General features: G+C 37.7%; 1 protein-coding gene across 2 annotated transcripts in view; it reads left to right on the top strand.

Moving 5' to 3' along the window:
- FAM120A (family with sequence similarity 120A) overlaps positions 1-13,019 on the top strand; it is a 269,779-nt gene extending 256,760 nt beyond the window's left edge. For both annotated transcript variants that reach the window (XM_006901938.1, XM_006901939.1), the window contains one exon: positions 12,708-13,019. In XM_006901938.1, the coding sequence (XP_006902000.1) occupies positions 12,708-13,019 (312 nt within the window). The remainder of the gene's footprint in view (positions 1-12,707) is intronic.
- The last annotated feature ends 1,382 nt before the right edge of the window (positions 13,020-14,401 follow it).

The raw sequence follows: 14,401 nt of genomic DNA, 5'->3' as shown, positions 1-14,401 counted from the left end.
GTAAAAGTTGGTAAAAATCTTCTATCTCCTCTTCCTTGGCTCTGGTTGTTGGTGCATATATTTGAATGATAGTGGTATTCACTGGACTTCCTTGTATGCCTATAGATATTATCCTGTCACTGACAATATTATACTTCAAGATGGATCTAGCAATGACAATGACTTTTTTAACTATGAAAGCAACTCCATTTTTCCTCACCTTTCATCTCCAGAGAATGGCTAAAACAAAGGGAAGAAATGGCGAAATAAAAACATTAGATTTCAGAGGCAGCTCAAGAACATGAAGTATTACAAAGAAATGTTCTGATGTCCAAAAATGGAAGTTTGGCATTTCTCAGACTGATAAATGAAAAGAAAAAATAATTTCATCCTCTTCTTGAAATACTCAAGGATTCTATGGGCAAAATCTTGAGTGATGCAAAAAGTAATTAAAGAAGATGGAGTACAGAATTGTTGATGCCAACCCTGTGTACAAAGGATCTGAACCCTGTTCTGTCCTGTGCCATTGTCACAGTTCCTAAGAGCCCATTGTGGCAGTCACTGTCAGTCCACCTAGTTGAGTGTTTTCCTCTCCTTCAGCGACCCTCCACAACATCATGACCCTCTCCAAGGAATAGCACCTCCTAGCATTATGTCCAAAGTATGAGGCAGAGTCTTAGCATTCTTGACTATCCCTGGGGTATTTAGTTCTTTTCTCCAATATGACAGCTCAAAGGCATCAATTCTTTTTCTGTCATCCTTATTTATTGTCCAAGTCTCGGGTGCATAGGTAGTAATCTGAAAGACTATGGTCAGAATCTTTACCAGAATAATTAGTAGACACTGAAACATTTGAGGAAGTAGCATGTGATCTGAAACCAGTGGTAATGATGGAAGAAGTTCGAGGCCTTAACTAAAAACAAGGCCCCAAAAATTGACATGATGCTATCACCAAACAGATGTAACCCTGGACATGTGCTCTGCAAGAAATTTGAATGAAAGTTGCCTGACCAAGTGACTGAAAGAGTTCCATACTTATTTCCAAAAAAACTTGTTCCAGCAAGAGTGTGGGTATGATAGATGGGAGTAGAGATTGAGATTGTTAACAGTCTCATCTTGCTTATCTCTACAATCAGCATTCTTGGTACCAGCAATCAAGAAATCAAATGGGAGTATCTGCTGTCAGGGACCTCTCCAGAGTACTGAAGAGCAGTGATATCAGTCTGGAGACGTGAACCTGATCCAGGCCATAGTCTTTGCATTTACCTTCTCTGCATCAGAGAGCTAGGCATTTACTACAGATGATAGAAGGAGAATCGATGCTTTTGAGTTGTGGTGCTGGAGAAGATTATTGAATATATGTGGACTAAGAGAACAAATAGGTCTGTCCTGTAGAGGGTGAAACTAGGCTGCTCCTAAAAAACAAGGATTTTTTTTCTTTTAAATTCAATGAAGTAAAATATATATGAATGATTGTATAAAGTACAATGTACATGAACAAAAGATAGTGTAAATTAAATATTGTATACAACACAATCTATATGAATGATTATATGCAAACCAATAAAAAAATATAAGAAGGAAAATTTAAATGGTGCTCTGACTCAAGTTTTGCAGTGCAACCTCCCAGCTGTGGAGTACCAATGCCAGCATACTAGGTGTGTTGGAAGCAAGGAATTTGTAGCTCCGTCTGACACACTTTGGTCATGTTGCCAGAAGGACCAGTCCTTGGAAAGGGGCATCATGCTTGGAAGGGTGGAGGAACAGTGCAAGAGAGGAAGACCCCAGATGGAAGAGATTGACTCAGTGACTGTGGTAAAGGGGGTGGGTGTGTCAGAGACAATGAAATTGGCTCAAGATAGAGCAGGATTTAGAGCTATTTGACTTGCTGGCACAGAACAACAACAACCATTAATACCATATACAAAGAAACATTGCATGTTAAGAATTCAGCTTGAATTTCTAGCAGCTCTCTACTGATGTACTACTTTAAAAAATAATCTGGGGGAGGGTTGGGAGGGGAGAAAAGTGAAACAATGAATGAATGGAAATCCAAAGTCTCTGTAAATTTTCATTGACATTAATAATAAAGTTTTTTTAAAAAAAGAAACTCGAGGAGCCACTCAAAAAAAAAATAATCTTCAGCAACATTTTGCTTGCATATGATATTATGCTTTTTTGACTGCAATGGCATTTGACTTTGTGGATTATAACATATGATGACTAACATTGATAATGGGAATTCTAGAATACTTATTGTGCTTATGTGGGATGCCTGTACTTAGACTAAAGAAAGAGTTGTTCTCCTACAAGATTAAGGGAGCAGTGCATGGACTAAAACTCAGAACTGTGTGTGGCAGGGCTATATCCTTTCTCCATACTGTTCCATCTGTTTGCTGAACAAGTAATTTGAGAAGCTGTACTATGTGAAGAAGAATGTGTCATCAATATTCTAGGGAGATTCTTCCACAACCTGTGTTATGCAGATGACGTAACTTAGGTTGCAAAAAGTGTATAGGACTTGAAACACATTGGTTGTATTTTACTACCAAGAAAACCAAAATCTTCACCACTGGACTAATACGCAACATTGTGATAGACTGGGAAGTATTGAATATTCAATAAAATATTGAATATTGGCAGTTCCTTCCTTAGGCGATCTATAATCAATACCCATGATAATAGCAGGAAAGAAATTTAAAAAAAAAAACACACACCTTGTTGCATTGGTAAAATCTGCTACCAAGGACTTCTCCATAGTCCTAACGAAGAGCTCTGTCAATTTAAAGACTAAGGTACACCTGATCCAAGCCATGCTGTTTTCAGCAACTTCCTATACTGGTAAAACTTGGACAGTGAATAAATAGAAAGTTGGACAGAGGAAGAATAGATGCCTTTGACTTGTAGGATTGGGGAAGAATACTGGATATTCCTGGAATGACTGCCAGTAGAACACATCTGTCTTGAGGAAAGTTCAACCAGGGTGCTCCTCAAAAGCAAGGATGGTGAAACTTAGTCTCACATACTTGGGTAGGGACCAGTCCTTTGAAATAGAGATCTTGCTGAGAAAGATGAAGGGTCAGAAAGAGAGAAAAGACCCTGAACAGGACAGAGGCTCATGTATGTCAGAGATGGTGAGAAGTGGATACAAGTCTGTTGTTTATAGAATCCCTATGGGTTGTAGTCAGCTTGATGACACCTAATGACAACATATTTGAAAAATTCCACATTTTATTTTACCATTTCTCCCCCAGTAAGCACAAATTTGGACCTCTTAGGGTTAGCACTTGTCTTCAAGTTATTTTTTGCCCACATGAATAAGGTAGTCCCATGCTGCATCTGTTTCTTGAAAAACCTCACTTGATAACCCATCAGTTCTTGCTACCATATTTTGTGCCAGTCCCTTATTGCAGCTTGGAATTCTTCCTTTCCCACCACTGGTTCTTTTTCATTTTCTTTTTTTTTTCTTTTTTCTTTCAGCCATTTATTTCTAGTTTGTGTTCAATGCAAATCAATTCCATAACATGAGAAGTTACTATGAGTCAAAGCATAAATACACAGACACGATATATAATCCAAACAGATGTACAGCATTCAGATATGAAGCAAAAGGAAGTGTTCATTCACACACACAGTCACTTGAGGTCTCACTGTTTCCATATGGAGTTTTCTATCCATGGGAGAGGGGAATGACTTTGGTTATCAAAACTGTTGCTGCTGTTGTTTGATGCCGTTGAGTCGTAGACGACTCAGAGCGACCCTATGAACAAAAAAGGGCCTGAGCACTGTTCGTACATAGAGTTTCCAGAGGCAAGCCATTTTGGAAGTGGATGCCGCTCTGGCTTCCAGGCTTGGATTTAGTCGGGAAGCTCCAGCCAACACTGTCCACCATGGGTACCCATTACCACGACTGGCACATCACTGTCACAGTCTTCAGCATCACAGCAACCAAGAGTTACTTCTACAGCAACGCACAGACCAGTGCTACACCATCTAGAAGAATGTTTGACAGGAAAACAATTTGAACCTGGGCGAGGGCCATAGATGAAAATCACCTACCTTCGGCTTGGTAGCATAGCTTCCTTTCCACTATCAAAACTACTGTGTTCATGTTAGATAACTGGAACTTCTAAGCATCAGTGTGTGACCATACGAACAAAAGACTTCATCAAGTGTCTATTTTAAAAAAAGGTTTCTGTGCATCAAGGCAGTTGTAAAAGATTTACTTCCCAAAATCAAGCCCACCTTAAGACCAGGTTCTAACAATCTAAAATATTGACTAGTACAGACAGTGTTTCAGATGTGACTATTCTGATTTGTAACGTTTAAGAAACAAATATACAAAAAGAGTATAAAAGTTTGTGGATTTAGTGAAGATTAGCTTCCATTGATCACTTCCCAAATTCTTGATTAACATTATGTTTGGCTCTTTCATATGTTTACCTTCTTCCTTTTCATATTTTTATTTATTTGACCTTCAGATAGATGAATTTTTAAATTATAAAAAGTATTTAACATATGCAGAAATGAAAAGCAATATTTTTAAATTTGTTAGGTCAGTGCACTTCCTATTCTTTGGAATCAGATTCACTGAATCTGGTGTTTTGTTGACTGGGAATAGGTGATGTGAAATGCCTACCATAACTTTATAAATGTTTAAGCAAAATTTATTCATTATGTTTTGATTTAGCGTACATTCCAAGCCATCATTCCCTGACATAGGTCAACTACATTAAAAGTCAAATGTAGTGTCAAACGCAAAGTCAAAAGAAGAGTTCAGTTCCCAAGAAAACAGTGATAGCATAACAATGGAAAACTTTCTCTAGAGCTTAATAGCATTAACTTAGTAATGCTAAAACAACACACGGAAGATTTACAGAAATATCTGGAGGTTCCTTCTAATGTTCATATAAATAGAACCATGGAAGCTTTTTATATTACCTCATCATTTTATGGCCTTATATAGACTTAATGAACAAAATTAAGTATTAATCACCATTCCACACCCCATCTTTTATTTCAGGATAAAACTTTTTTGTTTTGTTTTGTTTTGTTTTTTAAGTAGTTGTAAATGTCCATATTTCCTAGGCCTCATTTAAGGAAATCATTTCTAGACTTGGGGACATTGTTGTTGTTCATCTGGTACAGGAAACTCCACCACATACGATCACGCCATTCATCATCTTGTCAGGCTCTTCACATGTTCTTCAAATCCACGAAATAAGAGATTCTCAACATTTTCTCGTGACACTGGATTTCTAGGCACCATTTGGATTGAATTGAGAAGATGAGGAAGTAGAGGCGTTTCTTGGCCTGAGTCTCTTTTAACAGTAGAGATGTAGAAAGGAAATTGAGACCACAAGGAGACTGGCTATGCACTGCAGGGGACCTCCACTTCCCTTGGTGGTGGTATTGGGTGACTGTGTGGCAGCCGAGGTATACTGGAAGGAATTGCTCAATTGTGGCATGGCAGTTGTATTATTTGAATAAATCTGCGTGGGGAGGAGCAGCAGCCCCAGTCCAAGCCTGGCCACCATCACTGTCCCCATGTCCGGTCCGTCGGTGCGCAACGTGCGTCTAGGTGCTGGGAGCAACCACTGGTTGTTAATCTTTGTTTTTTTCCTGAAATGATACGATGTCAATGATTTCTTTTTTAATCATTTTATCTTTTTTATTTAGCATTTTATTTTTATGTTATCTTTCTTTGGTGCCTCCTTTGACATTCAGCATAGTGCCTGTAGTAGAATCCTTTCATTTTGCAATTCAAGGCTTAAATATTTTTCTTCCATTCTTTCAGCTTGAGAAATCCCAAGCATGTTCAGTATTTTAACATCCATTTTAGTTCTTTATTTTCTTTAAAATAGGCTTTTGCCTTTCTTTGGGTATAATGTCCTAATTATCATCCCACAACTCATCTGATCTTCAATCATTAATGTTCAGTGCATGAAATCTCTTCAGAGCATATTTAAATTCTAATGGGATAAAAGCAAGGTCATATTTTGGCTTTCATGGACCACTTTTATTTTCATTTTCTTCAGCCTCAATTTCACATTTCATTATGAGCAGTTGATGATTTATTCCATAACCTTCCCCAGACTTATTCTGACTACTGACAGTTTGACAACATTCCTCTTGAATTTTTCTTTCTCACAGAAGATCTGATTCAAAATGGCAAATAACAGCCCATCTCAGTACACTAATGCCTATAATATAGATCTTTTTGCATTGCAAAAAAGATTTCATCTCTTGACAACTTCCAGTTTTTCTGATTCATACCTTCTACATTCCACGTTCCAATTATTAATGGATATTTTCAGCTATTTTTCCTCATTGTCATTTTTGCTATATCAGCAAATGCAGGCCATCCATTGGGGGAAAGCTTTACACTATCCACTGGGATAAAATCAGTCCATCCAGTTGCAGTACTGAGAGATGCTGTGGCTAAAATCTTGAATGATACAGGAAATACTGAAAGAAGATCTGAGGAATACAAGGAGTTACTGTACCAAAAAGAATCAGGCAACACTGAAACATTTCAGGAAGTACCAAATGATCAGGAGCAAGTAGTAATGAAGTTCAAGCTGCACTAAAGATTGGGGGTGGGGTTGTGCCAAGAATCGGTTAGATACAGTTTCAGCTAACAGATACAGCCCTGAACATGCTCACCAGTCTATGCCAGAATGTTTCAAGGACAGCTAGCTCTTTAACTGCCTGGAACAGATCCATATTTGTTCCTATTTCCAAGAAAGGTGATACAACAGAATGAAAATTATGGAACAACATCATTAATATCACATGCAAGCAAAATATTGCAGAAAATCATTCAAAAAATGGTAAGAGCAGTACATTGAGGGAGAACTGCCAGAAGTTCAAGCTGATTTTAGAAAAAGGCTTCATGCTACAGGTATCATTGCTGATGTCAGATCTTGATTGACATCAGAGAATACTAGAAGAATGTCTGTTTGTACTTTTTTGACTTTGCGAAGACATTTAACTGTGTAGGTCAGAACAAATTATGGCCAAAACCGAGAATGGCAATTTCAGATTACTTAATTATGCTAATGTAAAATCTATACTTAAACCAAGAAGTTGTTGTCTAAACAGGCAAGAGAAGACTACATGGTGTACACCAGAGTACTAGGACACTGTTGGTGACAACAACTTGTTAACAAGTCAAGTATGACCCATAGCGACCCTATGAACAACAAATCTGAACCTTGTCCTGTGCCATCTTCACACTTCCTGACACCCTGGAGCTCATTTCAGCAGTCCATGTGTCAATTCACCTGGTCAAGGGTAGTCTCCTTCACCAACCCCTCAACTTTCTTTGCATCATGTCCTTCAAGGAATAGCCTCTCCTTGTAACATACCTTAAGTATGTGAGGTAAAGTTTCTTCATCTTTGATTCCAAGGAGCACTTTGGCTGCACTCTTACAAAACATATTTGTTCTTTTGGCAGTTCAGGGGATATTCAGTACTCTTTTCCAGCACCACAGTTCCAAGTTCTTCTCTGTCATCCTTATTCATTGTCCACCTCTCAGATGCATAGCAAATGACTGAAAAGATCCTGGCCTGAATCAGAAGCACCTTCATCCTCAAACTGACATCATTGTTCCTTAATAATTTGGAAAATTCCCTGACTGCAGACTTTCCCAGTGCAATACACCTTCTGATTTTGTGACTGCTGGTACCAAGAGCATTGACTCTGGATCCAAGTAAGATGAAGTTGTTGACAGTTTCTGTTTCTTCTCCATATCATGATGTTGCCTATAGGTCCAGTGGTAAGAATATTTGTTTTCTTGACATTGAGATGTAATTCATATTGAAGCAATGTACTCTTTGATCTTCTGCAACAGGTGCTTCAAATCCTCCTCAGTTTCAGCCAGCAAAGTTATGTCATCCATATAATGCAGGATTTTGATGACTCTTCCTCTAATCTTGATGCCACATTGTTCTTTGTAAAATCCAGCTTCTTGAATAATTTGCTCAGCATACAGATTGAGTAGGTATGGAGATAAATTACAACCCTGACACACTCTCGTAAGAACAGATTCAAACCTCAAGTTGTAATACTTAAGGATGCATTAGGCAGAATATTAAATGATCCAGGAAGCATTAAAAGGAGATGGAAAGAGTATACAGAGACATTGTACGAAAATGAAGTGGCGGACACAGAAGAATTTCATGAAACAAGTATGAGCAAGAGCCTGTGGTGATAATGGAAAAATTTCAAGGTGTTCTGAAAGAATTGGCAAAAAATCAAAGCCCAGGAGTTGACAGCATACCAGTTGACATATTTCAACAAACATGCTGCCCTGAATGTGCTCACTAAGTTGTGCCAAGAAATGTGGAGGACAACCACCTGGCTGGAAGAGATCTATATTTGTTCCCATTCCAAAAAAAGGTAATCCCACAGTGTGGAAATTATCAAACGGTATCATTGATATCACATGCAAGCAAGATTCTCCTGAGGATTATCTGAAAACAACTGGAACAGCACATCAACAGAGAACTACCTGGAGTGCAGCTGGATTTAGAAGAGCCCATGACACTAGGGATATTATCGCTATTGTCAGATGGATCTTGGCTGAAAGCAGAGTACCAGAGGAATGTCTATCTGTGTTTGAGTGACTATTCAAAGGCATTTGACTATGTGGATCACAACAAATTGTGGCTGACCCTGAGAAGAATGGGAATCCCAGAACATTTGATTGTGCTTATTAGAAATTTATCCTTGGAGCAGGAGGCACTTCTCAGAACAGAGCAAGGAAACACTTCATAGTTCAAAATTAGGAAGCGTGTGCATCAAGGATGTGTCCTATCTCCCTATCTTTGTGGCATCAATATTGGAGGCAGACTCTATCAGCAATCTGTGTTATGCAGATGACACAACCCTGCTGGCTGAAACTGAGGAGTACCTGAAGCGCTTTGCCGCGGGCTGCTCCAGTCAGGAGGGGCTTGTAAGCCTGAGGTCTAGGGTCTCGAAGAGGGAACAAGAAGGTGGGTAGAAGTTCGGCAAAGGGACGATGAAAGAACACAAGACAGTCACGTGATCTTGATGATTTTAATTCTAAGTGGTTCTAATTCTCCTTCTTTCTTCCCTTGCCTTTCCTTTTGTCCTGCTTATTACATTTAGCATGATACATTTATATCCCATTTTTACAATTAGGGGCTTAACAATAGCCAAAAAGACAACAAAAGTAAGAATAAAGTTTACATTATTTTCTTGCACACAGCTATTCTTTAAGGTCATGGTTCCTTGGTAATTGGAGAGCCTGGTAGACAATGGCTTTTCGCTTAAACATTTTTTTAAAACCTGTTCTTCAGCTTGCTTGGGTTACAAAGTTACAAAGTAAAAAAGTTACATTTTAAATTTAAGCTGATACATTTTACATTTTTAGCTGAATTTACAATATTATTTATTTCCATTCAAAAGACAACACTTTTATGCCTTTCATTATTTCAGGGGTGATTACTATTTCAATAAAGGGGGTTTAGGTTTATACAAAAGATGTTTTGGGTCATAATATCGCCTAAATTCATCATTCCAATCTCATGTTTCATGATTTATTTTACCACTTTTTACCTTTTATAACATCTTCCCTCTGGTCACTTTCAAACCTTTTGAAAAACATATCCCAATACACAAAACCATCAGGGTGTTTTGCATTAAATTCATCATATTTTCCAGTATATGGAAGAGGTTTATCTGTAGGCTCTGGAATTCTATAAGGGCCTCTCCCAATAGGGGGCTGCCACAAACAACCATTACCTAACAAATAAAAACAATTCTTCCACCTGGTGTTCTCATGGTGGGGGGCAAGGGTTTGGGTTTTTCCTTTGAAGGAGTTCTTATAAGCCCTAGGAATCTCTGGAGTGGTCATCTCTGGGATTTCCACCATTAATTCTTTTTGTTATAATACATCCATGAATTCCCTTAAAATCATATTATTCTTGAGAAGTTTTAGTAATGCTAAAAGAACCAGAGGTAATGTTTGCGTATCAAAGTCATCACCTCCATTTAGTTCTTTCTGGAAACATCTAACAAACTTTTAGTAGGAACACTTTGTGTAAAGAACACAGCCTTTTTTCCCTGTCCCACATAGAAAACACAAAGAGACAATAGAAGAGAAATTACAGAAAGGCCAAGAACAATCATGGAGAAAGCACACGTTCTGAGAGGCTGACTTCCTTGAAGTTTTCGCCTCAGGTGATTTTGTCACGCAGACTCCCTTGGAGTTGGTGTGGCAGCGCTTGCTGCAGAAGATCAAGGACTGCAGCCTTCAATATGGCTTGAAGCTCAACATCAAGAAAACAAAGATTCTTACCACTAGGCCAATTGACAGCATCATGATAAGTGGTGAAGAAATTGAGATTGTTGACAGCTTCTGTTTGCTTGACTCGACAGTCAACACTTGTGGTACCAGCAACCAGGAAATTAAAGGACGAATTGCATTGGGATAGTCTGCTGTCAGAGACCTCTCCCAGGTACTGAGGAGCAATGATGGAAACTAAGGTGCCACCTGATGTAGGCCATGGTATTTGCAATTACTTGCTGTGCATCAGAGAGCTGGGCACTGGCTAGGAATGACATAAGGACAGTTGATGCCTTTGAGCTGTGGTATTGACTATACTGTGGACTGCTAGGAGAACAAACAAGTTCATCCTGCCAGGGGGGTGGGAGTAGGGAATCAGGCTGATCTTAGAAGCAAGGATTCTGAAGCTCCGCCTGACATACTTTGGACATTTTAGAAGGTCAGATCAGTCCTTGGAGAGGGACATCATGCTTGAGAGGGTGGAGGGACAGCACAGGAGGGGAAGACCCTCGATGAGATGGATTGATTTTATCACTGGGGTAATGGGGATAGATGTGTCGAAGACAGTAAAATTGGCAAGGGACAGAGCAGGATTTAAGGCATAGGATTTAGTACATAGGATTGCTATGAGGCACAGGCAAATTGACGGCACATAACAACAACAGTGTCCTTGTTCTATTCACACAGTAGCCTCTTTGATTCTAATTCTTCTTTATATTACCTTGTTACGGTCCACAGAATCAAATGCCTTTGCATAGTCAATAAAATATAAAAACATTTTTCTGGTATTCTTTGTTTTCAGCTAGGATCCTTCTGACAATCAGCAATGAAATTCCTGGTACCATGGTCCTATCTATGTTCTAGCTGTTTTTTAATGTTCTTCTGCAGTATTCTGCTTGCATGTGATATTCATGATTCACCTTTCTTGCAGATGGGAACAGATAAGAACCTTTTCTAATCCATTGGCCAGGCAGATGTCATCCAAATTTCCTGGCATAAACTGATTAGCACATCCAGGGCTGTATCTGTTAATTCGAACAAGTCAGTTGTTCCATCAATTTCTGGGTCCTTATTTTTACCAATGCCTTCAGTGTAGCTTCACTTTCCTCCTTCATCACAGTCCATTACCCTCATTACCAGTGACTGTGTATTCCTTCCATCTTTTGTTCCTTCTTGGGTCATTCAGTATTGCTCATATCTTTCAGTATTGCAAATCGAAGTTTAAATTTTTCAGTTCCTTCAGCTTGAGAAATAGAGCAAGTTCTTCTCTTTTTTCCTCCAATTTTAGCTCTGTGAGCATATTCCATTATAATACACTGCTTTGTCTTCTCTTTGAAATTGTCTCTTTGAGATCTTCTTATCTTTTACTTTGGCATGTTTTCCCTTTGTTTTTGCCATTTGACACTCTGGTGCAGTTTTTGGAATCTCTTCTAATGTCCATTTTAGTGTTTTCTTTTTCCTCTGTCTTTGTAATGTCCATTTGCTCTCTTCATGGATGATACTACCTAGTCTTCAATCATTGGTGTTCAGTGCTTCAAATCTATTCTTGAGATGATTTTAAAGTCCAGGTAGAATAGATTCAAGATTATATTATGGTTCTCCTGGACTTGCTTTAATTTTCTTCACCCTCAATTTGAGCTTACATATGAGTGATTGATGGTCTGAGTCTTGGTGCCTGGGGGGTTGCTAATTCTAGTGAATTAAGCTAAATGACTACAGTGCACAACAAAGAATAGTAGTAGTGCCAGAGTGAAGGATTGCTCTATGTTAAACACTGTGAAAGATTTCAACATGTCTTCCCTTTGCCTCACAAATACATTGAGAACTTTATTTTCCCTCTTGCCCCCAGTGAATCATTTTCAAATCTTTGAAAGGACCTAATAGGGTCCTTGATATTTCACAAACGTGAATGACTATTATCAGTACAGATTTGACCATTGAGGTTGCACAACGATTACTTATGTGTTCATTTCCATTCTGCAGTGGAAATGTTGAAGTGTGTGCTGCTACATACTCACAAGCAGATAATACCTTTTTGGTGAAGGAGGAAAGCTATTATCTTAGAATAGGCTTACTGAGGAACATTGGTTAATTTAAATAGTTTGATAATGAAGGGATTAGATATAGTTTGTTACATTTTCATCAGATTTTATTTGCAGTTTCAGGACATTAATTTCAAGAAAGTTGAGAGAAGGAACAATAGAAGATAACAAAAATAGATGCCTTTACCAATTAAAGATAAAGCAGAAGCAAAGACAATGTGCATTACAGTACAGATCAGTAGAAACATGACCCTGAGCCTACACCAGCATTATTTGCTCCTGAATCTGTAGTTGGTATCATTAGGCCACACTGGTGTTTTGTAATTGATTGATAAACAAACACTGCTTTATCCTTTGTTTATCTTAACAGGGTAAACCTCCTTATGCTGCTTCAGCAGAAGAAGTGGCCAAAGAATTTAAGACAAAATCAGGGGAGTCGAAGTCCTCTGCTGTGTCTTCAGATGGATCCCTGGCTGAAAATGGAGTGATGACTGAGGAGAAGCCAGAGTCCCAGATGAACGGGAGCACAGGAGGTGTCAGGGCTTGTACCCAGTCTGAAAGTGCCTTGAACAATGACTCTAAAATGTGCAATACAAATCCTCACTTAAATGCACTAAATACAGACAGTGTTTGCCATAAAGATGATACTCTTGAGGCAGCTGTCTTAAATAAAGAAGAGTAAACTTATTTTTTATAGAGGGTGAAGGATGTTGGAAGGGTAAGGATTTAGAAATATCTGGAAAGAAAGCCTACAGTTACGTACATTTTTTCCTTTCCGTAAGAGAAAAATGAGGATTTTGGAAATTCGGATCCCTCTTTGATATCAGAGATTTAAACAACACATTTTTAGTTTTAACCAGTTGTAGTCAAAATGCTACAATAAAACAAAAAAAGAAAGAAAGAAAATGAAGAGCATTTGACTCCCGCACTTAAAATGAAGTACACATAAAGTTTAAACTGGTTATGACAAAAGTCTTTAGTGGTATTTCTTGAACTATAAAGAAAAAAATTTTTGGCAGTCTTTTAAGTATATATAGCTTAAACTATAATTTTTAGCATATGGCACCATATGTATGCCATTATATTTGATTTTGCAGTACTTTTTTCACAATGAAGCTTTGTTTAAGGCTTTGATTTTATGATTATGGAAAAAATAAGACACAACCACAGTTTTTTCTTTCTTTCTTAAATTTCATCACTGTTGATGTGGTTCTTTTGTGTTTTTTTTTTAAAGTGCAACTATCAAAACTAAAAAATTAATAGAGTAATATTGCCGTCTACTGATTTTAAATATACAGTACATCATACATACTTTACAAGCAAGTTAAATGGAGATAAAGTTGAAATCATAGAAGATGCAAATGACCTTTCAAAATCAACACAATGTGTTCTGAAACTTTTTGTGACTAATACCATGCATCTGTGATCAAGGAACTATGTGGTTTTGAATTGGATGTAGACCATTAGTACTACTACTTGAGCTAAACTTCTGCATGGTTCATAATTTTTAAAGTGTGTAGTTAATATTATGCATGTTATTGTCCTTTCTTCCATTCTTACAAATATGTGCCCATTTGCAAAACAAAAAAGCTAATAATCAGTAATAGTCCTATAAAAGATGTTAACTATGTTTAGTCATTGACTGATCTTGCTCTAACCTTAAAATTTTGTGATTATTGACCTTTGTTGCATTTATTCTTTTTTTTTGTTGTTGTTGCATTTATTCTAAAACCCCTCCAAAATTATCTAGCTGTTTTGAATATCAACATTACCCTGGTGTATTCACTGCTGTATGCATTATTGTTCTCTGTTGCTGTTTTATGCCTTCATATTAGCAAAATATGAAATTCTGTGAAGAAGAAAACCTTTGATCTTAAAAAAATAAAAAAACCAACAAAAAACCCCCACAAAACAAAAAATCTACTCCCCCCTTCTGTAGCAAGAAACAAATTGCTTGTTCTTGAGAACTTCCCATCAAGAATTTAGTAGAAGCAGGTATACTTATATCATTTTGATGTTTTTGTTAATGTTTCCAAACAATGTACTTTGAAATCAGAATCACTT

Source organism: Elephantulus edwardii, unplaced genomic scaffold (assembly GCF_000299155.1).
Source record: "Elephantulus edwardii isolate Elephantulus edwardi_28Jun2011 unplaced genomic scaffold, EleEdw1.0 scaffold00352, whole genome shotgun sequence".
NCBI classification, from domain to species: Eukaryota; Metazoa; Chordata; class Mammalia; order Macroscelidea; family Macroscelididae; genus Elephantulus; species Elephantulus edwardii.
Note: the sequence above shows the minus strand (reverse complement) of the source record. Positions and strands in the feature narration are given on the sequence as shown.